The sequence below is a fragment of the Bos indicus genome, chromosome 11 (assembly GCF_029378745.1).
Source record: "Bos indicus isolate NIAB-ARS_2022 breed Sahiwal x Tharparkar chromosome 11, NIAB-ARS_B.indTharparkar_mat_pri_1.0, whole genome shotgun sequence".
Taxonomy (NCBI): domain Eukaryota; kingdom Metazoa; phylum Chordata; class Mammalia; order Artiodactyla; family Bovidae; genus Bos; species Bos indicus.
In genome coordinates this window covers 72,154,488-72,178,780 of record NC_091770.1, presented here as the reverse complement: position 1 = coordinate 72,178,780, position 24,293 = coordinate 72,154,488, and the positions used below count along the sequence as shown (strand labels likewise).

The 24,293-nt window shown below is 51.4% G+C and overlaps 2 protein-coding genes and 1 long non-coding RNA gene across 8 annotated transcripts; 2 read left to right on the top strand and 1 right to left on the bottom strand.

Annotated features, from left to right (window-relative positions):
- Nucleotides 1–405: 405 nt before the first annotated feature.
- On the bottom strand, nucleotides 406–11,261 carry SLC30A3 (solute carrier family 30 member 3). Of its 2 annotated transcripts, none has more exons than XM_070798964.1 (8): nucleotides 10,970–11,261; nucleotides 4,719–4,900; nucleotides 3,981–4,127; nucleotides 3,731–3,884; nucleotides 2,843–3,041; nucleotides 2,510–2,615; nucleotides 2,131–2,265; nucleotides 406–1,224 (listed from the first exon to the last, which is right to left on the bottom strand). In XM_070798964.1, the coding sequence occupies exons 2-8, from the start codon at nucleotides 4,846–4,848 to the stop codon at nucleotides 1,076–1,078; spliced, it is 1,020 nt and encodes a 339-aa protein (XP_070655065.1). In that variant the 5' UTR covers nucleotides 4,849–4,900; nucleotides 10,970–11,261; the 3' UTR covers nucleotides 406–1,075. The 2 variants fall into 2 exon arrangements, with proteins under 2 accessions (XP_070655065.1, XP_019826097.1); XM_019970538.2 differs by lacking the exon at nucleotides 10,970–11,261 and adding an exon at nucleotides 8,686–8,960.
- On the top strand, nucleotides 6,439–19,299 carry LOC139185813 (uncharacterized). Of its 2 annotated transcripts, XR_011569341.1 has the most exons (3): nucleotides 6,439–7,373; nucleotides 10,456–10,570; nucleotides 17,537–19,299. It is a non-coding gene; the product is annotated as an uncharacterized lncRNA (long non-coding RNA). The 2 variants fall into 2 exon arrangements; XR_011569340.1 differs by lacking the exon at nucleotides 17,537–19,299 and having other exon boundaries at nucleotides 10,456–13,936.
- A 753-nt stretch (nucleotides 19,300–20,052) lies between these two features.
- On the top strand, nucleotides 20,053–24,136 carry DNAJC5G (DnaJ heat shock protein family (Hsp40) member C5 gamma). 4 transcript variants are annotated; one of them, XR_011569338.1, is made up of 6 exons: nucleotides 20,053–20,184; nucleotides 20,995–21,110; nucleotides 21,603–21,816; nucleotides 22,013–22,152; nucleotides 22,851–22,921; nucleotides 23,123–24,136. XR_011569338.1 is itself a non-coding variant. In XM_070798961.1 (6 exons), exons 2-5 carry the CDS (start codon nucleotides 20,998–21,000, stop codon nucleotides 22,901–22,903), a joined length of 525 nt encoding a protein of 174 aa, XP_070655062.1. In that variant the 5' UTR covers nucleotides 20,053–20,184; nucleotides 20,995–20,997; the 3' UTR covers nucleotides 22,904–22,921; nucleotides 23,123–24,136. The 4 variants fall into 4 exon arrangements, 3 of the variants coding, with proteins under 3 accessions (XP_070655062.1, XP_070655063.1, XP_070655061.1); XM_070798961.1 differs by having other exon boundaries at nucleotides 22,013–22,157; XM_070798962.1 differs by lacking the exon at nucleotides 22,851–22,921.
- Nucleotides 24,137–24,293: the final 157 nt, after the last annotated feature.

Genomic DNA, 24,293 nt, shown 5'->3' with positions numbered 1-24,293 from the left:
GCTGCTCCCCAGCACCTCCCACAGCTTGAGCACACAGCCAGGTCAGCACTGTGGTCCAATCACTCCCCGACATGGCCACAGCTTCTGGCCCGCCAGCCTCCCCTGTCAGAATGACTCTCTGGGATCTCCTGGCCCTCGCCATCTGGCTTTCTCCTACAACCAAGCTCAGAATGTGTGGGTGTCCCCCTGTGTCAAGGACCCAGATTCCATGCTGCCAAGTAAGGGAAGGTAGTAAAGAGACTGGGGGGTTTTGGCCTACACGGCATTGCAACAGATCTTTGAGGGTGGAGGGGCTGGGAAGGGGGCGGGGGGCTGTGCAAGGTCACTCTGGACGAGGGATTCCCTCAGTTCCCAGATGACAGATTCTACGTCCCCCTCCCGAGGAGTCGGCACAGGGCTGAGAGGTGCAGTTGACACAAGTTTATTGGCGGAGCTTCGGCGGAGTCTCCCTCTCTCTGGGACAGCCGAGGGCACAGCACCAACAGAAGGATGGACAGACAGAATCCCACACAGACACACGGATGGTGCAGACTCATAAAGATCACAGCACAGCCACGCAAGGCACAGAGACACACAGGCCACAGCACCAAGAAACACACACAGACACAGAACCACAGGGCTAGAACACACGGACAAAGTGCGGGCTTTGGGGCTCCTGCATAGACAGAGCGAGGGCCACATGGGGAGGGGGCCCCTGCTGACCTCCCCCAGGCATAGGCACATGGACAGCACACAGACAGGCAGTTGCCCCCAGCCAGCCAGGCTGCCACGAAGACAAATGAACTGCACAGAAAGGACACTGGGGATTCCCCAGACCATGGGGAGTGGGAACCATAGGACTTCTACCCACCCCCACCACCACTGCACTGATTTCCCTGCTCAGCCTGACTCTGGCCTACTCCCTGACACACACACTTTGGTCTTGCCCACTGGGGCTGGGGGGGCAGGTGGTAGGTGGAAGCAGGGGAGAGGGGAAGGGTGCGGGCCAAGCTCTGTCTCTTCTCCGTGAGCAGGGAAGCAGGAGAGTCCAGGGCAGAGCCTGGGCCTGGCAGTGGGGTATGGCTGGGGCCGGGGCTCAGGCTTGGGGGGGCTCCTGGCAGCGCAGGCACTGGGCCATCTCAGGCTGGTATTGCTCGACCTGCAGGGTACAGCTGGAGAATCCAAACCGGGAGTGGAGCCGGGATGTAGCTTCAGCTAGGACAGCTTCGGGGTCGGCCGTGGAATCTGCGGGGGAGTGATAAGAAACAGCGAGCTCCCTGGGGAGTGGGGAGCCAGGCCAGGGTCCAGATAAGGATGGGTGAAGGGGAACCCAGGGGTTTTGCATGGCATGAAAGCCAGGATTGAATGGGACCTTTATTTTCTCTCTCTGTTGTACGAACAGTGTACAACTGTTCAAAGAAAAGCTTGGGGAGACTCATCCCTAACTGACTAGCCTAACACGCTAAACTGTTCTTATTTTGCTATTCGCTTCTTCTCTTTGGGTGTCTGTGTACAGCTGTGTATTTCAGCAGCCATACCACCCGATTTTTCACAACGATCCAGATGTCAAATATTCTGTTCCCATTGTCCCTCTAGAGTTACCATCAAATATCCTACAGAGTATAATATTTTTGGCATCCAAATTGCAAGTCTCTGATTGCTTCTTGCATCTGGAAGAAACTCAAAAATCCTTTGTCAGCTTGTGAGTCACCCTATATATTTTAAATAGTTGAATCATAATGTGGCTATAATTTTATATTCAGCTTTCTCTCTTAGCATTATACCATAAACATTTTTCCTAGTTGCCATACAGTCTTCATAATCATCATTTTTAAAAGTTACATGGAGTGAGAAGCCACAATTTACCTCTCTGTGCCCCACCACTTAGACCTGTGGGTACCAGTGATCTTTTAAAGGATTACTGGTGCCCTGTACTACTTTAAAGAGGGTGAAACTTTCCCCGGAACACCTTGTCTAGGGCGCCAACATGCATGAGAGAGAGAGAGATACAAAAACAGAGCTAGAGGTCGAGAAAGCCAGAGAGATGGGAACAGTCCCAGTAATTCAGACCAGCTTCCTGTGTTTGGAGGGTGGGAGGGGAAAGGACAAATGTTTCTGGGAAGTAACTGGCTGGGGCTAGCGTGGACTCACCAATGGCCAGGTGTGCGGAGGCGACGTAGTGCGTGAACGTCAGGGACCACAGGTGCAGCTCATGGATTGCCCGGACTCCCGGCACCGACAACAAGGTGTCCCGAACGGGTTCAAAGCTCACACTTCGGGGGGTCCCTGCAAGTAGCACCCACCACGTCTTACTGCCAAAGCTGCTCCTGCCCAGAGGTCAGGACCCCACCTCCCCCATCCTGTACCACTCACCCTGATCCCCACAGTTCACCCCATCCCTGAATCCTCCTTCCAGCAATAAGCCTTCTCTCCACACACTCTTCAGAGGAAAGAGGGGTACCTAGTACTGGAGTGGGGTCAGGGAGGGCCCGGTGTGGGGGATGTAGGAAAGCGGCATCATCGGACTCACCTTCCATGAGGACACGGAGAACATCTCGCAGGGTGGGAGCTGTGGATCCAAGGGCACAGATGGAGAAGAGGAAGGTGCTGATGGGGTCAGCTGCTTTGTACTGAGGCTGCACAGAAAGAAAGCCCTAAGAGCCTGGGAACTGGGAACCTTTCAGGGGAAGATCTAGGGGCACCCTGGACAAACAGGACCTGAGAGGGGAAAGGGACCATAACCCTGGGCCAGGGGTCCTATGGAGCTGGGAGGTGGAGTAGGGTGGGGATGGGGACCCAGGGAAGGCAGGGCTGGGATGTAGAGAGGCGAGGGCAAGACTGGGCAGGCTTGCACACATGGTACCTTGAAGTAGATGAGGATGGAGGCAATCAGCACCCCAAGGCTCTGCAGGAGGTCTCCCAGCACGTGCACAAAGGCCGCCCGGACGCTGGTGTTCCCCAGAGGCAAGGGCTCCCCGGACCCCTCCTCCAGCGGTGCATACTCTGCCCCTCTAGACCCATGGCTGTGGGGGGGCCCAGCCTGGTGCAGCACAAAAGCCATTCTGAGGGGGAAGCAGAGCAGCTTAGCCCAGGTGGCCTGCTCCCAGCATCCTCCACCCACTTCCATGCCCCCTCCTCTCACCTCCCAGGAGCCCTTTCTCTACCTGTTTTCTCCCTATTTTCCCAGTCCTCAGAAGAAAGCAATGCTGTCCAAGAGAGACAAACAGAGCCACCTGGGGGGAGGAATACTTGGTACTAGAGATGTAGATTCAGATCTTGGCCCTGCTACTGAAATTGCTACATGTCCTGGGCAGGCAAGGCCCCTTGTCACCTCTCGTTATTTGTTTTGGCCACACCGGGTAGTTTGCAGAATCTCAGCACCCCGAACAGGGATCAAACCCCAGGCTCTCATCCATGAGAGCTGGAATCCTAACCACTCGACCATCTCTCATTAACTGAATGTCAGGGGTGACACTACCTACCTCGTAGGGGTGGTTGTGTGCTTTAAATGGACAACATTGATGATGGTCCCCAGCAGAGGGGCCAGTACCCAGCAGGCCTTTAACCAAGGTCTGTTGACCCTGAATTTTAGGTCTCCCCCCCAACCCCCTCTCAGACATCCCCAGGGCAGCAAGGCAAGAACTGTGTGCATGTGCTGCGGGTCTGCTGGGTGAATAGTCTGCTCTCCAAGCCTGCAGGAGGACCCCTCACCCCCACTCCGACATGGTGCCTGCTCCATACTGGAACGTACAGCAGATTGGCACAGACCGCAATGCTGGCGGTCAGCAGCATGGCACCCCCCTCGATGTGGTAGTCGCTGTGCAGCAGACGGATGAAGGCCAGGTACAGGAGGATGCCAGTGACCATCCAGAGGGAGACCACAGAGGCCAGAGCCCCCAGAGTCTCTGCAGGGGGAGACAAGCTGTTAGAGAGCAGCCCAGGACCCTGAGAGGTACCTTCTGGCCAGGTCGAAGGGTTCTCAGGCCATGCAGGCACCTTACCTGAGCGGTGCCAGCCAAAGGTCATGGTGCGGGTGGCTGGACGGGTAGAGAGCCAGAGGGAGAAGAGGCTGCCCATCATGCTGCCCACGTCCGCCAACAGGTGGGCCGCGTCAGTCATAATGGCCAGGCTGTGCGCCAAGTACCCACCTGCAAGGGTGAAGTGACGTATCATCTGGTTCCATTAAGCAAATATCATGCTGTGCGTGTGGAGGCATGGAAAAGAGATTGGGGGGGACATATACCAAAATGTGAATGGTGGTTTTTCTCTGGTGATGGGATCACACATCTTTTCACTCATTCGCGTTTTCTAGTTTTTCTACAATAACAGTTTCTTTTAAAACATTCAGCTGCACCAGGTCTTAATGGCAGCACGCAGGATCTTCCATCTTTGATGTGGCATGTGGGATCTTTAGCTGCAACATGTGGGCTCTGGTTCCCTGACAGGGATTGAACCCAGGCCCCCTGCACTGGGAGCGTGGAGTCTTAGCTACTGGACCACCAGGGAAGTCCCAACAATAACATGTTTTAATAAGCAATAGGGCTTTTAAAGGACCAGTTTGTACTGATAAGCCAGTCCTGAGTCCCCCTGGTACTGCCTGTCCCTCACCCTCTCCTACTTCCCGAGTCCTGGACACCCGGCTCCCCCGTCCCAGCCAACCCCATCTTGTCTGCATCTCCACCCAGGAACTTAGGCAGGCATCCTGCGGATGGAGTTGGAGGAGCTGCTCTCTAACTTACCAACCACCTCCCCGGCCATGAAGACGCAGCACACAGCACAGGCGGTGCACAGCTGCCTCTGCGCCTGCATCCTCTCCGGGGTGAGACCCGGCTGAGGCAGGGGGTCCCGGTGGCAGTGGTGGAAGGACATCTCCACAGGTTTGGGCTCCTCGGGGAGGGGCTCAGGAGCCTCTGTGAAGAGACTGAGGCAGGCAACACAGTTCAATCTGGGGCCTGGCTCAAGGGCTCGCCTGCTCCTTCCTCACTCCCAGGTCCTGGGTCCCCTAGATTAGCTTCAGCAGATGTCCCATCTCTCTCTCCTTTTCCCAGTCCTGGTCAAAACCAGGAGCCTTGTACACAGAGGGCCACAGGAGAGATGGGGGCTGAACGGACGACTCAGATCGCAGCCTCCCTTTTCCTTTCATATACAGAGCCGCAGAGTCTCACAACACAAAGGAAAGCACCTTAGAGATGAGCTAGTCTACCGCTTACTAAGGAATTAGACGGACAAGGCTCAGAGAGGGAGGGGACTTATGGAGGCGACACAGCTAGTTAGTGGTCGAGCTGAGATTCGACTCCAACCAAATCAAGTCATTATGACAGGCATCACAAGGAATACAAATGAACTGAGTATCCTTTCTAATCTCTTGGAGCCTTTGGTGAACAAGACAAATGTCTACCTAAGTACTGTGAGATGTTTTAGAAGGTAGCTATTGCCTTAGAGCTGGAGAAGGCAATGGCACCCCACTCCAGTACTCTTGCCTGGAGAATCCCATGGACGGAGGAGCCTGGTGGGCTGCAGTCCATGGGGTCGCTCAGAGTTGGACACAATTGAGCAACTTCACTTTCACTTTTCACTTTCATGCATTGGAGAAGGAAATGGCAACCCACTCCAGTGTTATTGCCTGGAGAATCCCAGGGATGGGGGAGCCTGGTGGGCTGCCGTCTATGGGGTCGAATAGAGTCGGACACGACTGAAGCGACTTAGCAGCAGCAGCAGCAGCAGCATTGCCTTAGAGCAGCGAAAACAAAGTGCTATCAGGGTTCAGATAGAGGGATACACTGACTCTAATGAAGACACCAGGGAAGGTCCGAAGGACCCGAAGGCCCAAGGACACTGAAGGAGGCCCCTGAGAAGGGCCTGGGCAGATAGAGAGGCTTTTGATAAAGAGGAGGTGCATGTGCCGGTGAAGGCAGTACGATGGGGAAGTGGTGTGAAAGTGCTGGGTGGGGCTCAGACCTGCCTCCTTCCTGGACCTACCTCCGGGTGCCTCCATTCCCGGTCCTTCCACTTCCCTCTCTAGACATGCAGCTGAATGTGGCCCTTTAAGAGAGGAGTAGAATGTGGGGACCCAAAAAGTCTGAAGTTCTTGGCACGGAGAATTACTGGCCAGATTCCAGAGCTGGGTTGTCATGGGGAGGAGACAGTGCAGACTGCTGTGGCTGGGGTGGCAGCAGCAAGAGCGCTGGGTTGGGAGTCTGTCATGCGTTAGTGGGACCAGTGGGACCATAAGCATCCAGCAGAGGCCGCCTTAACTGCACAGGACCGTAAGCCTCCCTAGACCAGTGAATGGGTCTGGGGGGCCTCACCTCTAGCATCACCTGGGGATGCGAGAGGCTGAGCTCAGACTGACTGAATTTTCAGTCCACTCTGCCCTAATTCTCGACCCTGATACCACCCAACCTAAAGTCTGAGGGGTGGCAGTGGCAGCGGGGGGGTGGGGGTGGGGGTGGGGGTGGGCGGGGAGAATAGAACCTTCCACAGCATAAAGGACCTAAGTAGAAAAGTACAGTCCTGGGAATTCTATGGAGGTGTGACAAGAAAAACCTTGAGAGAAGATGAAGGCTCCAGATGATAGAAAGGCAATCCCAGTAGTAAAGTGGGGAGGGGTGCCTGGGGGTCTTCTGGTTGAGGAAAGCTCTGCCAATGGGTGAATTTAGGTGGGAGGGAGGAGAGGGCACATTTGGTGCTTCTAGGGAAAACTGGCAGGTAGATTAACTTCTTGGAATCCCCTTCTAAGACTTAGAATCTAGATGGGTAGGATACAGGTGTGTTTCCAGAGGAGACAGGAGATGAGGGTGGCTTTGAAATCTGTCCTCATTCTTCAACAAGATATACCGGGCAGTGTAGCAGTGTACATGTACTGAAGCTCAGGCTGGTGGGAGACATGTGTCACAAATGACTTACTATGCAAGGAGAAGCTGGGGCTGGAAGGGTTATGAACAAAGGACTTCATCACAGGGGAAGGAGTGACCAACTCTAATGGGAATAAGGAGAACCTCACAGAGGTAAACAAAGGGGCTCCAGACATGTGGAATGACAATGACAAGATATGCAGCTTGGAGCGTAAGTGTGAGGAATCAAGGGAAGGACTGAGGAAGAAAGTGATGGGCTCAAAGGAACGTAAAGGGAGATGCGCTGATTGATTTGATCGTTCCTGAGCCGTGAGATGAATGACCTTGCTGATGCACTAGTCTGAGAGGAAGAGAGGAGAGGAGATGGAGTGGTCCAGAGCAGACCAGGCCAGAGGCTCCCTGCGCAGAATTTTAGAGGAGGGGCAGGCAGGTAGGGAAGAACCTCTTTCAGAAAATACTGCAGGATTTGGTGACTAATGGTCATATGAGAATGAGGCGAAACTAGGAGTCAGAGATCCGGGTCTGAAGAACAAACAGAGGGTAAGTGGCTTTGGGGCAGTGGGCAAGATGCCCTTCCTGGCCTGGGGAAGACACAGTGCAGCCAGGCATCAAGGTAGTCAGCCATCAACAGGCTGCTCCCTTTTGTTTGGCATTAATTGGGCACTAAAGAAGCCTCATTGTTGGTGTGTGGGTGTAGTGGGGCTACCTGCTGTTTAGAGAGAAAGAAAGACAATTCTCTCTCCCTGGCCCTCTGAAACCCCGGACTAACAACAAATAATATTGAGTGGGGTAGAGGGGACAGGTAGAGAGGGGAGACTGTCTTGAAGCAGAGTCAAAAGGGATGTGAAGACATGCTAGGGCCACGGCTGGAGCCCCCACAACTGTGGTCCTCCGTGGGAGGGATTCAGAGGGGGGTCTTCCCTCCCTTCTGCTCATCCACTCGCCCACCCATCCAGGTTTACGGCCTCCACCCAGAGAAGGAGCGAGAAATACACAGAGGCACCGCATCAGAGACAAAGGGACAGGGGTTGGGAGGGAAAAGGAGAGATGAGGAAAAAGAAAAAGCCGGAGACTCTGTCAAATTCCCGAGATAAACGGACGGTGGGCCAACAGACAAAAAGGCCGGCGGAGGTGACCAGGGAGGGCCCAGCGCGGCCGCTAGGAGGGACAAGGCGGACGAAGCCGGCGGGACGCGGAGGCGGTTCTCCGGCCGCCCCCGGCCCGCTGTCCCGACTGCTCGGCGCGCCTCATTTCACACCTCGCCGCCCCCGGCCCCGTCTGTGCGGAGCCGGGAATACCCCCGCCGCCCAGACCGCACCTGCTCCTTCCTTACCGCCCCCTCGCTTCCCCGCGGCCGCCCGCCACTCCAGGAGCCGACAAGACCCGCTGCGGAGCCCGGGCCCATCTTCGGCCTGGGTGTCCACAGCTGGAGGCTGCTCCCCGAACCCGGGCGCTCGGAGGGTAGGGCCGGGGGCCTGCAGATGGGACTCCGAGGGGCTCCCGGAGCAATGGGTACATCGGGGTTCCTGGAGCGGATTCCGGCCCGACGGAGGGGCAGTCGCTCGCGGGAAAGGTCGAGGGGCTTGGGGGGACGGGCCCGGGAGCAGTTTCTCGGGACCGGGAGGAGGGTGGCCGAGAGGAGCCAGAGCGGGGTGTCCGCCTGTAGGGGCCGGGGCTGGCTGTGCGAGCTGGGGGCGTCTGCGCGGCCAGAGAGGCAGAGCCCGGCCGCCACGAAGCCAAGGGGGTCGCGGTGCGCTGGGAAGGCCAGCCGGCCGAGAGAGACAACGAAATAGAAGGAAAGCAGAAGGGTAGCGCCCCTCCTCAGCCGAGGGCCGACCCAGATCCGTCCTACCTCTTCAAACGCAGGCCGCCACCAGCGCCGCCGCGGTCTCGGGGGCCCACCAGGCGAGTGGTCTCCGAGCCCCCTGTAGTGGGAGACGGCTCCATTTCTCCGCGGCCCCCGACCGTCTAGGCCCCACCGAGGGAGGGAGAGGCGTGGCGGGCCCCGCGCCAAGTCTGAACGACGGGCCGACCCCCAGACTCCCCGCAGGGCCGCGGGGCCACCAGAGTGAAGGCAACTGCGGCGGCTGTGGCGCTGGGAGTCCGAACTGCGGCTCCCGCGGCTGCCGGAGCCCCGCCCCGCGTGGGGAGAGCTCCCCAAGCCCCGCCTCTAGGCTCCCCAGCCTCTCCCCTCCACGCCTAAGCCCCGCCTCCGGGGCCCTGTCCCCATAGACGTGGCTCTATTCCCGGCGCCAGAGCCAGGTGAGGAGGTGGGAGCTCTCTAAGCCCCGACCCTGTTCTAGAGAATGCTAATCTCCATAGCCCCGCCCCTAGGCTGACTAGTCCCGCCCGTGGCCCCGTCCACCAGCCCTAAGCGGAGCTCCTCAAGCTTGGGGGGCTTCCCTGATGGCTCAGATACTAAAGAATCTGCCTGTAATGCGGGAGACCTGGGTTCGACCCCTTGGTTGGGAAGATTCCCCTGGAGGAGGGTACAGCTACTCACTCCAGTATTCTTGCCTGGAGAATCCCATGGACAGAGCAGTCAGGTAGGCTACAGTCCATGGGGTCACAAAGAGTCAGACACGACTGAGCGACTTTCACTTTCAAGTTTGGGGACCTCCCAACCAATCTTCTCCCAAGGAACACCGACTTGTGCAGGTCCACCCCAGGGCATCTCAACCCCTCTCCACTACCCGTCACCTCTTGGCCCCAGCTCCCCACACACTGAGGCAGAAACAGGTGTGGAGGAGAGAACCAGAAAAAGGACGTGGGGTGAGCAGTATGACAAATCAGGGAGAACTCCAGGGACTCTGGCCAGAAACCCCTCTGTGAAGCATGTGAGGTCGGAATTCACAAGCAAAGTCGGCTGCCAAACGCTGTACCGCTCATGATTATTTTTATACAGAGACATGGGGTGACAAAAAGTTTCCAACTCTCCTTCAATCAATTATTATCCCTATTTTTTCAGATGAGTAAACTGAGCCCCAGAGGAAGAGGTGTCCAAAGTCATGCGACCAATGAATAAAGGACCGGGACTGGAACCCCATCCTCCCTCCCTCTCGGGTCAGGGCGCCGCACTGGCGACTGGACAGAGACTGGCCGCAGTTCTGTCCCTTAGAGGCTGGGGTAGCCGGAGGGAAGAGCGCGCCACCTCTCAGTGGTCACAAGCCCCACGTTTATGGAGGCAGCGCTCAGCTTGCCAGCAGGTGTATTCCTTACTTTCAAAGCTATAGCACCTTCCCAAGCATTACCTCATTTTGCCTCATTTAAACTAAAGGCCAGGGTAAGGAGTGGCTTACAGCGAAGTCGGTGGCTGAGCTGGGAGTTAAAACTTCAAATGCACACTGTTCCCTGCCCCTCACACCTGCCGCCAGTGTGGAATGAAAAGGGGATGGTGCTGGATTGTGCACTCCAAGCTGTGACATTCTCTGAAGAGGAGGGTTCGTCGGAGTGGGGGAAAGAGTGAGCATGGATGCGGAAGGTGGAGGGTAGGAGTGGTTAGTTAGCCCAGGCAAGAAACCCATCAGACGCACCCTTCGGAATACACCGGACTTGTGAACACCTGTCAGAATGAATTTAGGGTTCTGATGATAGACATCTAATCCCAATATTGTTTTTCCAGACAATGAGACTGCGTGTGCGCTTCCTAAAACAACAACAACAAAAAAAACTGGAGTACATGCCAGACTGAGTGGTTGGAAGTGATGGGGTTAACCCGGGAGAGCTTCGCGGAGGAGGTGAGGCTTGAACGGATTAGGCAAACTGGGCGGCGGGCTGGCTGTTCTGGCGGGGGAGAGTGCAGCTCGTGCCAAGGTTTGCGGGCGGCGAGCGCTGAGGGATTGTACAGCTCTGGGGAGCGGTGAGGAACGGAAGCACTAAAGGGTCTGCGCGCGCCCTGGGCGCCGCGCCTCCACCCACGCCCTGCGCGGGGCCAGCGCCAGCCTCTCCTCCACGCGCTCGCCTCTCCCCAGCTCTCCGCGCGAGACCCAGCCCACAGTCCACGCGCGTCAAGGGAGCGAGGGTGGGGTGGCTTTCTTCCCTCAATCTCTCCGAGAAGCATGGGGCCTCAGCTTCCTCTGTGAGTTATGGGGAGGCAAACTGAATCGGCGAGAGGGGAAGCCACCTGCCAAGGTCACCTTGTTCGTCTGTGTCATAATCAGGGTGCAGATCACGTCCTAGCTCAGGTCCCCGGGCAAGTCTCGCCTGGCACCGTCGGGGTTTTGTTGTTGTTGTTGTTTGTTTGTTTGTTTTTGAAGCTCCGCACCGGGCCTGGGACTTGGCCAACTCTGAGAGCCTTGGAGCAGAGACGCGGGGGCCACCGCTCCCTCCAGGGCTCGGATGCGGTAGCCTCGCCCGGAGCGGCCGGCTCCAGCGAGCTGGAAAATGGGCAGACACCGCGGGAGCCTGTGCGGGACAGGGGCCGCTAGGCACGCCTCAGCCAATGACGACAACAGGGGAATGTGATAACAACAATGGCTTCCTCCGGGATTTCCTTTCCTGGGCAGCCCCTGCTAGGCTCAGGGACAGCAGCCCCGGGTGCCCGGGAGGGGGCGCAGACGCTGGCATGTGCTCACCGGCCACCCGGCAGGGAGCGAGAAGGCTGGAAGGGAAAGGGGCGTCGGAGCAGATGGATCACTGGGCTGCCCTTCCCCTCAGCTCCCTGGCCTTAGAACATACTGCCTGGGGAAGCTGAGTGCAACGGGTTGGGAGAATACCAACAGTTTCTTTTGCTTGGAAATTTATGCAAGATAAGCTTGGCTTTGAAAAAGACAGCTTGCACCTGTTTCTCAAGAAACCATCAAGTGGCCCTGTGAAAATCTTTGCAAAGTGTCCTCTTGAATGCCAGGTCTGAGGAAGACATTCTGCACCTGGACAGGAGATGGGAAGACTGTGCAGGAGTTAGGACAGCTTAGGGCTGGTGCCCTGTATGGAACACTTCATTCAACCTTCACTGAACAGTAATTTCCTGCCATGCACCTTGCTCTCCCACCTGGGGATTCCTGGTGAAAAAGATGGACGTGTTTTCTCCCCTCCTAGCTTTGACTTGATTTCTCTTCTGCAGTTTTGGGTTACTGATGTACCCACTCTTGATGCTCTTCTTCCTCAGATACTAATTTTCCCTAAGGTGTGTCCTTAGGCTATTCTTAGTCCCAAAGGAGATGAGGCAGGGAGCCCTGGAGGTTCTCAAAAGAACAGGTCAGTGCCAGCTTCCAGAGCACACAGTGACAGAGCAGCTCAAAAGGGGGCTTCAGGGGGCCGGAGCAGTTCACATTGGGAGAAAAGGGGAGCAAGGCCCAGTGCTGAGGTCAGCATGTAGGCTGAGCCAGAGATCTTGGGCAAGATTTGGAGTCCAAGCCTGTGGACAAGGGTTAATGTGTGAAAGGGCCATGTCAGGCTGAAGGGTACATACAGAAGTGTTACCCCCAGAAAGCCTTTCCTGATCCCGCCATCCCCTGTCCCAGGTGGGTTACCTGCTCTTCCCTGGTGATCTCAAGGTCCCACAGTGCTTAGGTGCTGGGACCACTCACCACACGATAACAAAATCATTTGTTTTTCTGTCTCTTCACTAGAGCAGGAGCTGCCTGAAGACAGGTGTTGTCTTTCTCACCACTGTGTCCCCAGCTTGATACACAATCCCCCGTAAAGCCATCCCAGAAAGGAAGACCTGATTGTCAGAGTGGAAGCAGGATGGAGGAAGCAGGATTTAGTTGGAGACATAGAGGAAGAAGGAAGGCTGCAGCTTAAACGTCACCTCCTCAAAGAAGCCTTCCCTGATTCCCCCAAACCAGGCTAGTGCAGGTTATACATTCTCATTGCACACTTCTTTTTCTTCCTTAGCACTTATCATACCATAATTAAATTATTATTCAGGGATTATTTATTTCTTCACTTGGCTTTCAGGATGCCATAATCTAGTTTTCCTCTTATGTCATTGACTGCTTATTTTCAGTCTTTGCTGGTTCCTCCTCATCTTCCCAACCTTTTAATGCTGGAATAGTCCAGGACTTGGTCACCCTCTTCTCTTACCTTTCTACACTCAGTCCCATGGAGATATCATCCAGTCTACAGGTTCTAAAGACTACCTGGAAACAGCAAGAAATGATTGTTGAAGCTGGGGTATAGGTACATGGAGGATCATTGGACTACTCTGTTTTTATATGTGTTTGAAACTTTCTATTAAGAAAAAACTTTAAAAAATAAGTGGCATCTTACATGACGATTCCCAGATCTCTCTCACTTGAACTCTGATCTCATATACCCAGATCAATTTGACTTCTCCTCTTTAATGTCTAAAAGCGTCTCAAGATTCATCTAAAACCAAGCTCCTGATCATCAACCCATCCCAAACATTCCCTTCTAGCAGTCCTCCTGGGGCAGAACATGGGAACTCCATCCTTCCACTTGCACAGACCAGAAACCTTAGAATCATCCTTGACTTCTCTATTTATACTCCACATCCAATCTGTCAGCAAATCCTGTTCCCATCCTTGTCCAAACCACCTTTGTCTGCCTTCTTGATTATTGCAGTAGCCTTCTAGTTGTCTTCCTTTTTCTGCTTTTGTTGCCCTGTCATCTAGCCTCAATCCAGGCTAGGCAACTAGACCTGTTTCCTCACTCTCCATCTCACTCAGTATCAGCCAAAGGGCTTCCACTGGCCCACAAAGCCCTATGCAGTCCAACTCCTCTGATCTCATTTCATACTACTCCCATCTCAATCCCCAGCCACCCTGGCCTTTGTGCATGTGGGTCCTACAGCACACCAGGTACACTCTGCCAGATGTCTTCACAACTCACCGGAGGACCTGCTTCAGGTCCTAACTTGAATATCACTTTTACAGGCCTTCTCTGTTTTTCTTTTTAAAAATTGTATTCTTCCCTCAAAAATTTTCCATCTCCATCCCCTGCTTTATGTTTCTCTATAGTGATGATTACCACCCAACATACTGAATATTTTACTTGTTTACTGTCTATCTCCTCTCACCAGAATTTAAGCTACATGATGTCAGAAATTTTTGTCCGTTTTGTATGCTGCTATATCCCCGGTACCTAGAAGAGTATCTGGCACCTGATAGCACCTAATAAATATTTGTTGAAGATATTAATGAATGTCTGTCTTCCATAATAAGCCATAATCTATGAGAACTGATTATCATTGTATCTAAGGTACTAGGCATAGAGCAATGCTAAATAGGTATTTGTTGAGTAAGTGAACTGACTAATTAAAAGGACAGTTCATGAGAGGAACTGGTGTGAGGGCAACGGTATAGAGGATAGAAAGAACAGGGAGGGAAAAAAGACTGATGGTTACAGAAGGTTTAGGGCAATAGCACGCAATGCATTTGGATGGGCAACTTGGTAGCAAATCGAAGCGTTCATTGCCATAATTTATAGACTTCTGTATTTATTTATTTGGCTGCACTAGGTCTTAGTTGCAGTACAAAGAATCTTCATTGGGGCATGCAGGATCTTTTAGTTGTGGCAGGTAGGATCCAGTTCCCTGATCAGGCCTCTGCATTGGGAGCTCAGGGTCCTAGTGACTGGACCACCAGGGAAGTTCCCATTGTCATATTTAAAGGGTTGTTTTGCACCCTGTAGGCTACGAGCAAAGGAGTAGTAATGATGGAGGCACTGCTTTACAAAGATCTGGTAGCAGTATACACCATGAGACTGGCAGTAGCAAGAGCAGTTAGGAGGCTAGGACAGCAGTTAGTGTGACATGGAAACCCTCTAACTGAGGTGCTTCAGCATTGTGGAAGCTGAGAAGAAGAAAAAAACTAGAGCAATTTTGAAAAAAGAAATGATTAAGAACTGGGCTCCCCGGATGGCTCAATGATAAAGAATCCACCTGCCAATGCAGGAGACATGGGTTTGGTTCGTAGTTTGGGAAGATTCAACATGCTGCAGAGCAACTAAGCCTGTGGGCCACAGCTACTGAGCCTGTGCTCTAGAGCCTGGAAGCCACAACTCCTGAGCCCCTATACCACAGCTGCTGAAGCTCAAGGGCCCCAGAGCCGGGGCTCTACAGCAAGAGAAGCCTCTGCAACGAGAAGCCCTCACACTGCAACTAGAGAGTAGCCCTGCTTACTGTAACTAGAGAAAGGCCCACACAGGGATGAAGACCCAGCACAGCCAAAAATAAATAAATAAAAATTTTAAAACAAACAAAAAAAAGAAACGAGTAAGAATTTTTGGCCCGAATCTGGGGGAAATAATGGTCCACAGCCCACTGATGTTTGGGTTTTGAGCAGCATTGTTGGAAAGAGTCGTAACATTACTGCAAATGGAGAAAGCAAGAGGAACAACCAGTGTGGGGACAAGGTCATGAGCTCAGATTGCAGAGTGTGGTTTTGAGGCAATGGAAGACTTGTGTGTGGATGGCTCTAAGGTGAGCTAAAACGGAGCAGTGCCAGCTGAAGCCACACCCACAGACTGCATCTCTGAAGTAGAGAGGAAAGTGCAGAAGCAGGAGCTTAAGGACCGAACCATACAGAATACCCACAATCAGGAGATGAAGGAAGGGAGAGGAGCCAGCAAAGAGGACAGGAAACTTATTGGAGATGGAGGAGGAGACTCAGAACAACACAGAGCCCCAGAGTTGAAAAGACATGAAATTGGTAGAGTTGAACAGAAAGAAGTGATTTAAGGCCCAAAGTCACCTCCCAAAACATAGCCTGATATTTTTCACTTCATTCAGTCACACTGCCTGAAACTCTGCCGGTTATTCCTTTTGTGTTAATAAGAATTAAGGGGATGAGGTTCTAATAGTTGCTCTCACTGTAAGCTGAATTACAGGGTTTTAATCAAATTGCTTCCCACCTAACCCTTAGGGATGAGATCATTTTAGGGAGGTGATCGTTTTTATTAGAAACATTTAAAGGAGAGAAAATGAGAGGGGTAATTTTGGAGTTTTGACTGCTTGGGGAACACTGTGGCACTGTGGGGGATATTTTGGATAGCCAGAGGGCAATGGGTAGAGGAATGAGAAAATAGAGTTCTGAGAGGCTGAGAAAGGATGTAGAAAGGGAATGGAAGGATCCCAATGGCAATTTCCAAATCTTCTTAGAGGGAGGATCTTGATTTACCCCTTATTCCTAGAGACAGAATGAAAAGCAACTTCTCTCTTTACAAAATTGGGAGGAGACAGGAGAGAAAGTACCGCAGTGATGATGATGACAACGATGACATAGCACTTACCACGTGCCAAGCATTGTTCAAATTAAATGTTTAATCTTCCTAACAACCCAAAGAGGCAGACTATTATCTCCATTTTACAGGTAAGGCAGGTGTGCCCTGTTAGTGTGAAAGTGTTAGTCTCTCAGTCATCCAACTCTTTGCGACCCCGTGGACTGTAGCCCACCAGGCTCCTTTGTCCATGTGCCCTGTTAGCCGGCCCTTATGTCTGCAGAGCCTGAGGCTGCAGGGCAGAGAGGACAGGGGTATAAAGCAGCTTCTCCAGTTGGAAGCCCTCCACCTCCCACCATGAGATGTTGGGAGGATGGGCGATGGCCCTGGGGAGGACCAGCAAACAAACTGGGCCAAAGGTGTTTTCAGCCACATGTAGTACATGTGCCTTCAACTGGGGGGAGCGAAAGCAGGACATCACCTGCTTTAACATCATCATGAAAGCAAGTGAATATCAACTACAACTTTAGTCCGTTTCTACACCTAGATTTTAAAGTGGGGAGGGAGCTGGTGTGTATAAGGAGCCAACGTGGTATATGAACTGAACTGGAGTCAGAAGACAGGTCTAGAACTCACAGATTGACCTTGTACAGGTTAATCCTCTCTGGGCCACACTTTTATTAAAAAATCTAGGCATTGGTTAAGAGTTAAGTCTCTGAGGTCCCTTCCAGCTCAAAATCTGTACAATTCTAGAACCTGGGAATTGGGTATGACAAATTACAATCTCTCTCTCCCACCACATATGTTCGAGAGTGTGATATTTTGGGTATAAATATGCCAATGTGTGCTGTCTGAATGTGTATATTCCAGCTATATGACTAAAACTTCAGTTGTTTGTGGGTAAATAAGGGATGCTTCTTGGTTTTCCCCAGGAAAGACCACATGGCTCTATGAGGTAGTAAATTTCTAAGATCATTGACTCAAGATATGGTGGGAGGGCAAATGATTTCAGAAAAAATTTGAGTCCATCATCATCCTTTAGCGGTTATTTAAATTGTTTCCATTACTTTTTACAACCAAATTTAACTTAAATTTAACTTAGTCTTGATCTCAACCCTGTGAAACAGCCCAGGACTTCACAGAAGTGGGAAGAGACTCAGAGATTAAGTGACTTGTCCAAGATCACACAGCCTTTTAGAGCCAGAGCCAAAACGAAGACCTAGGGCTTCAGACTCCTGGCTTGAGTGTTCTTCCTAGTTCTGTGCTGGGTGTTAGAAGAGACCCCGTACATAGAAAAGAGAGTCGGAAGGGCTCTGTTTCTAGGGGAGGGCCCCAGGCCAGAGAGTGCCAGGCCAGTCTGACTGCTCTGTTCCCATCTCTGCAGCCTGCTGGCTGCCATATCATCTCCTTGAGAGCAGAGGGCTTAAAGATAATGGCTATTTCAAGAGCCACAAACTATGATTAGAATTAATTAGAATGTCAGAGGGCAGTGATAAGAAGTAATAACATTCTGGAGCCTCTGACAAGATGTGAAAGTGTTTACTAACCCTTCTCCGAACATAATTTGTCCTCTTTCTCAGGCTCACTTCTATAAAGCAGGGATGTGATCACACCACCTCCCAGGGCTATGAGGATCAAAGGAGACAATAAGGTAAAAGTGCTTTGAAAAGGTACACAAGTGTGTTTGTTCATTCAATTTAACCAACATTTACTGAGCATCTACAATATTCCAGAAACTACGTTAAGAACTGGAGGAAAACTAAGACAAATGAGAAACAAGGAGCCCAGAATTGCCATTACTCTCTCCTAATGCTTCAGTCTCTTTACCCCTCATGTGTCTGTCTTCTTGTCTCAGGCTGTGTGAGGAAAGGCTGACTCTGAGTCCTGTCCAGTTCTCCAGCTAACCGTTTCTGTCCCAGGGATTTCTTGCTATGGCCCAAACTCTGGACCTCCATTGGACCAGCAGAGGGCTCCCTCTGCTATTGCTCATTCAGCAAATCATTAATTCACTTACTATGAGCAGGCATGGTTCCAGGTGTTGGGGACACAATGGTGAACAAACGGACAAGGTCCTGCCCTCGTGGAGTTCACTGTCTACTGGCGAAGGCAGACCTGAAATCAACATACAAATAAATATATATTCACAAATGATGGTGAGGGTGTTTTGATATGGGGAGAGAGAAGTGGAACTCAATTTAGAAGGACTCTCAGCCTTCTAAACTCAGCCATGCATGTAGCCTGGGGAGGAGTTCTCCACGCAGAGGAGGGGGAAGGAACACAGTGTCTTCAAAGAACTGACAGAAAAGTGGTGCGGCAGAGACCTGGGCAAGCAAGACAGTGGTACTCATGGAGCTGGAGGGAGAGGCAGGGGCCAGACCACACTGGGCCTGTAGACTGACAGGAGTTCGAGTAAGTACAGTGGACTTCCAGTGCCTTCTGCTCTCTTCCCAAGTGCTGGTGAAGAAACGACTTGGGCTGTTCCGCTAGTTCTGTCATCCCATGATGGTGACAAAAAGCTGGAGGTTAGTTAGAGAACAAACCATCAAAAAATTGCCAACTTTATCAATGTTATGTGCCAGCCTGGATGGGAGGGGGACTTGGGAGAGAATGGATACATGTACATGTATGGCTGAGTCCCTCTGTTGTTCTCCTGAAACTACCACAACATTGTTAGTCAGCTATACCCCAATACAAAATGTTTTTGGTGTTAAAATTTTTTTAATTAAAAAAAATTACAACAGTAATAAAATAGAACAATATATTGAAGCAATATACTATAGTAAAAAAAAAAAATTGTCAATTTTAGCTCCTTTATTTTGGGTGACTAACCTCTAAACTCATCTAACCCAGAACCTATGAACTGGTGCGTGATTCCAAAGGTTTTCATCCCCATGCCTACACTGATCACAGATCTACAGAAATAGATTAATCCAGTGTTCCTTGTGCATGTTGAACATGGGCTCTTAGTTTGCTCAGATGACTCACATCTTTGGCGTGCAACTGAATCCATGTGCAACCAGCACAATGACCACTGGATTAATATCTGTAGAAGAGGAGGTAAATGTGCATAAGTAACAGTAATAAAGGGAAGAGATAATAAAAGCCAAAAGACAGGTGACAGAGATAGTATTGAAACAATAAAGTTCTTTCAGTTACACATTACAGGTACCACTGGTGTTCCTTAGTTATGAAAACCAACATCATGAAGTAGTAAGCTTCATGCAAGCCTGGCGGAGATTACAGGAAGTGAGGCCAACCACCCATAGGTGCCCTCATGCCCTGCAAGTGGCATGCAACTTAGTTGAAGTAAATTGGTACTTTTGGTAACTTTCTAGAAAGAAAGTTAGTGATACGGATCAAAAGCCTCAAAACAAATTCGCTTTGACCCAATAATTCCACTTCCAGAAATCTACACTAAAGAAAAAAAAAGATTTTCTTAAAGATTAAAGATAATTTTCATAAGGTCATTATACTATTAATATGATTAGAAACAATTATCCCATCTGGATTATGTGATTATATTATGGTACATCTTCCTTATGTAATAGTATTTAAAGGGTTTCTGAAGAACAGGCAGGACTTTTGGAAATGTTCAAGACATCATTTTAAAGGAAGATGCAAGATAAATTACAATACGATAGGATAAATGCTTTTATAGAGGAAGGTGGGAACAATTGAGGGAATGAAGGAAAGTTTCTTAGGAATACTGACATTTGATGTAGATCTTAAAGCATGTGTAGGAGTTTCCCGTGGACAGGAAAAGAAAAAAGACCAAGTGGCGACCTCTAAATTCTGTGAAAGAAGACTAGGAAGGTAATACACATCTTGAGAAAGGTTGGAAGCAACCATACAACGCATACAGCCACGGTCTGCAAGCCCTGTTATCTTTCCTTAATTGAGTCGATGGGTCAGGTCCCCGATCAGGATGAATGATTCCCCCTCCCACGGGAGAAGGGACGCCCCTGGAGGCTGCACCCGCGGCTGGGGCAGAAACTGACACCCCACAGCCTTTGGCCACGGGCACAGGCAGATCCCTACGCTCAGGCTTCCTGTGAGCAAAATAAGTCCCACCCCAGCCCCAACCAAGACCTACCGGCAGCGCCAAAAAGTGACCTGTAGTGTTGACGCAGTGCGCAGGCTCGGTTGGCCACTGGACCGCTGCCGTGTTAAGTTTCACACCTTCATGGAGATCGCGTGAGGCCTCCCGGCTGAATAGAGCGACTATGAGGTAGATGCCAGGCCGGATGAGGGGTCCACACAGAGCCAGAGGGGACCTGAGGAACCAGAGCACTCCCTTCTGAGCTGTTGCCTTGGTTCTCCCAGACCACGGCCTCCCAGGCTGTCTCCCACTCCCTGGGGTGCGGCTCCCTGCTCCCTCTCTGGTCAGCCCCAACAGCTCCGGTTTTCACTTCTTCCGTCATCCTTGAGTCATCTCCCTGTTCTCCCTGAGAGACAAGGGTGAGATGGTTTGAGAGGGCAGGCTAGGAGGGAGAAAGTGTCTGGCCTAGGTGCAGGCACTGCCTTCCGGCCTGGTTTCTAGACGCCTGGCTTCTCTTAGGCAGCTCACAGTTTGGTCTGACTTGTTCTTCCCTTGGAGATTGTGGACCGCCAGGATTCCCCACCCAGCCTGTTCTGAGACTGGGATCCTGTTGGGCTTTCAGACCCAACAAGGACTTGGACAGGCTCAGGGCTCCTTCTGTACAGTCCTTGTAGCTCTGGACAAAATGGATCTTTTTGCAGGGTTTAGACCTCCTCTTTGCCTCTGTAGAATGTGGGGTGTCTGAGCTCTGTGGATCTGGTGGGCGCTGGGGAAGCTGAGGAGAAGACGTTTCCTCTGTAAAATTTGAATTCAAATGTCTTGTCACCTGTGCTTTCCTGCTAGTCACAGGTGCCACTCACCATTGTCTGATATTTGTCCCATGGTAGCCCCTTTCCTGCCTCGCCCCTGAAGGTGATGAGTTTCCTGTCACTGGAAGTTCACTTCTCTGTGGCCCCCACCCGGGAAGTTCTCACAAACGCTTCCCTTCCTCCCACCCAGATCATGGCTCATGTGGACGAGGCCGCCCGCCAGTTGTCCAAGTCTGGGTCAACCCTCTATGCAGTGCTGGAGCTTAAGAAGGGTGCCTCACCTGAAGATGTCAAGAAGGCCTACAGGTTCAGACCTCAGCCCCTTATTAAATCTCGCAATTCTTCCCTTTAAACCCTTCTCCTCGTACCTTGCTTTCTCACCCTTTTTTTTTTTTTAATATTTATTTGGCTGCATCAGGTCTCTGTTGTGGTATGTAGGATCTTTCATTGTGGCATGCAGGCTCTAGAAGGCACTGGCTTAGTTGCCTAAGTGGGATCTAAGTTCCCTGACCAGGGATCAAACCCACGTCCTCTGCATTGGAAAGCAGATTCTTAACCACTGGATCACCAGGAAAGTCCCCTGACCCAATTTTTAAATACCCAGACCTCCACTTTGGGGCCAGATGGGGCCATCATCCTCTTCCGTGTGGAGGAATGCAGATGTGGGCTTCTTGCCTCCATCCTCTCATGCATTCTTTCTTCACCCTCTAGAGACTTATCCCTGTCATTCATCATAACCCTCTCACCCCTACCACTCCCATCCTCTGCCCACCCTTCTTTTGGGTATTGCCTGGCTAGGAGACTGGCCTTGAAGTATCATCCAGACAAGAATCCAGGGGACGCTCAAGCAGCAGAAATCTTCAAGGAGATCAACACAGCCCACGCCGTACTGAGTGACCCTAAGAAGCGGAAAATTTATGACCGGCATGGCTCATTGGGGATATATATATACGATCACTTTGGCGAAGAAGGCGTCACATACTATTTTACAATGAATAGTTGTTGGTTCAAGGTACACAGTTCTTTCTGGTCCCTTAAAAATAAGGAAGGAGGGGCAACCCTCCACTCTTAGGATGGCTGATTCTCCTCTCCTAGAACAAATGCTTCTATTGTCTCATACTGGGTGCTGGAAGAATTGAGGCTGGGTGGAGCTTGAATGGAAATACACAGTAACTGCTGGATTGAAGCCATTCTTTCCCACCTTGTAGACACTTGTCCTCCTGTGTGCTCTACTCACCTGTTGCTGTTGTTGCTGCTGCTGCTGCTTTTGCTGTGGAGCACTTAAGCCACCACCTGAGGAAATGGCTAACAAAAAAAATGCGTCAAATGTCCAGCATCAGCCTCCCAGGTCAGGTGAGAACCACAGGTAGGGACTGGGGTGAGAGCTGAATTAGGGTTGTGGGTGAAACCCTGAACTCTCAACTGTGAACCCCCAACTCTCAAGTCAGTATTGGGGCCAAGTGAACAAAGAGAAGAGGGTACGCTTGGTTTCTGAGGAGCTTATGCCCAAAACTGACAGTTTAAATGTAATGTTCGCTTTCCATGACTGTTAAGCTTAATGGATGGAGTGAGCATTAAGGTAGGGAATGGGGTGGGAGACTGTGCCTAGAAAAGGCAGTAGTTGAAGACAAGTTAGAGAATGCAGTTCTTTGCATTTACTCAAGAAAGGTAGTGTCTGAGATGATCCACTGAGGTGTGGGTTGACTGAAATTCACACCAGTGCCATCTAGTGACAGGAATACATAACTGCAAGGTAACCCTTTTCTCACCAGTGGACTAAAAAATGGGCTTCCCAGGTGGCTCAGTGGTAAAGAATCTGCCTGCTAAGGCAGGAGACTCAGGTTGATCCCTGGGTCAGGAAGATCCCCTGGAGAAGGAAATGGCAACCCACTACAGTATTCTTGCCTGGGAAATCTCAAGGGCAGAGGAACCTGGTGGGCTACAGTCCATGGGGTCGCAAAAGAGTCAGACATAACTTAGCAACTACACAACAGACCAAAAAATTGTTACCAGATGTCTACATATGTGTTTTTCAATCCATCATAGGACACAGAGAACATTTTAGAAGAGGGGAAGATGGTTCTAGTGATGATAATTAGTAAAAGATGAAGAGTGAGGTATGAAAACTGAAATGCGGCAATAACTAAAGGGTAAGGAAAAAATACACACTAAAAACAATTCAGCTGAGTCTTTAATGGAAAGTTATGTCTTTATAGTGTGGACTACAGGTATTGTATCCTTCCCTGTAGGGGGTTTGCTTTAAATTCTGCATGATCATTCGTTCTAGTTAATAAGATGCCATCTTCTTCTGCCCTTAGATGCTGAGCCAGTGAGGGTGACTTCTGCTGCCCAGGCCACTGGACTCGGGGAAGAGAGGAGCAAGTAGCCCTGTCCTGACATTGACCCTGATTTGCCCCTTCTGCGTGTAAGACTCCCGTCTTCACAAGCACTGATGGCCTCCATCCCAGTGAGGACCCCATCTTTGTCCTTGATGCTGTCACTGACCCTGGCCGTACAGGGTCACCCAGCTGTTCTTCCTTTTAGCTCTAGTCCCAATTTTAACCTGTTAGAGAGCAGCCCGCCTGCCCAACCCTTGTGAGGTCTTAGGCAGGGGTGACAGTCTTCCTGAACATTGTTTTTCCTGTGCCTTCCTTGGAACTTGAGCCAGTGTCAGCGGTAGTGTCAGCCACTTATGAGACTTCCTTCTGGATCCTGAACACCAAGCAGGATGGATCCTGTCCTGGAGCTGCTGTGTCAAGTGACCCGCCTTTGTTGCAACTCTGTGTGCCAAGAACTCTTCGTTCAGCCTCATTCCCCAGCGAGTTCATCTTTCTGGGAGCTGGTCTCATCTTCTTCTGGTGCCCGTGCCCTTGGCATTGCCAGCCTCATCCCGTACCACCATGAGACAACTCAGGAAGAGCATAAGTGCGTTTGAGGCTTAGAGGCCGTTGTCCCGCCTTTCAGTTCTCCCTGGACTGCAGCTGCTAGCACAGCATCCATGAGCATGGGGCCTGTGGGTTGACCGAACAGCACAGAAGTGCCTGCCGGCTTCCATCCTTCTGGTCTCATGTTGTACAAGCTGATCACTATATGTTTTGCGCTTAAAGTAGGGGCATGAAAATGTGATAGGGTGAAGACTGAATGTGTCCAGGCCCTTTCCCCATGTGTGCTTCATCGCACTGTCTGTCTGGTATCCTCATCACACCATTCCCCATCTTCGCAGGGTCAGAACCTAGGAACTCCTCAAACTTCTCTCTCCTGACTGGGAGAAGGGCTAAGGAATATCAGTCAATAAAAGAGCTTTTTAAAATCCAAACCCAGTGCATATGTTGGGCTCCCAAAAGACAAATCATGCCTGGGACAGAGAAGAAGAAGGAGAAAAAGGTAGAGGACAGGTGGGCATATCTGAGACTAGCCTGCCTCAGGGAGCCAGAGATCAGGACATGTGTGGAGCTGGGGCAGAGGCTTCCCAGAGCCTTGTGATGATGA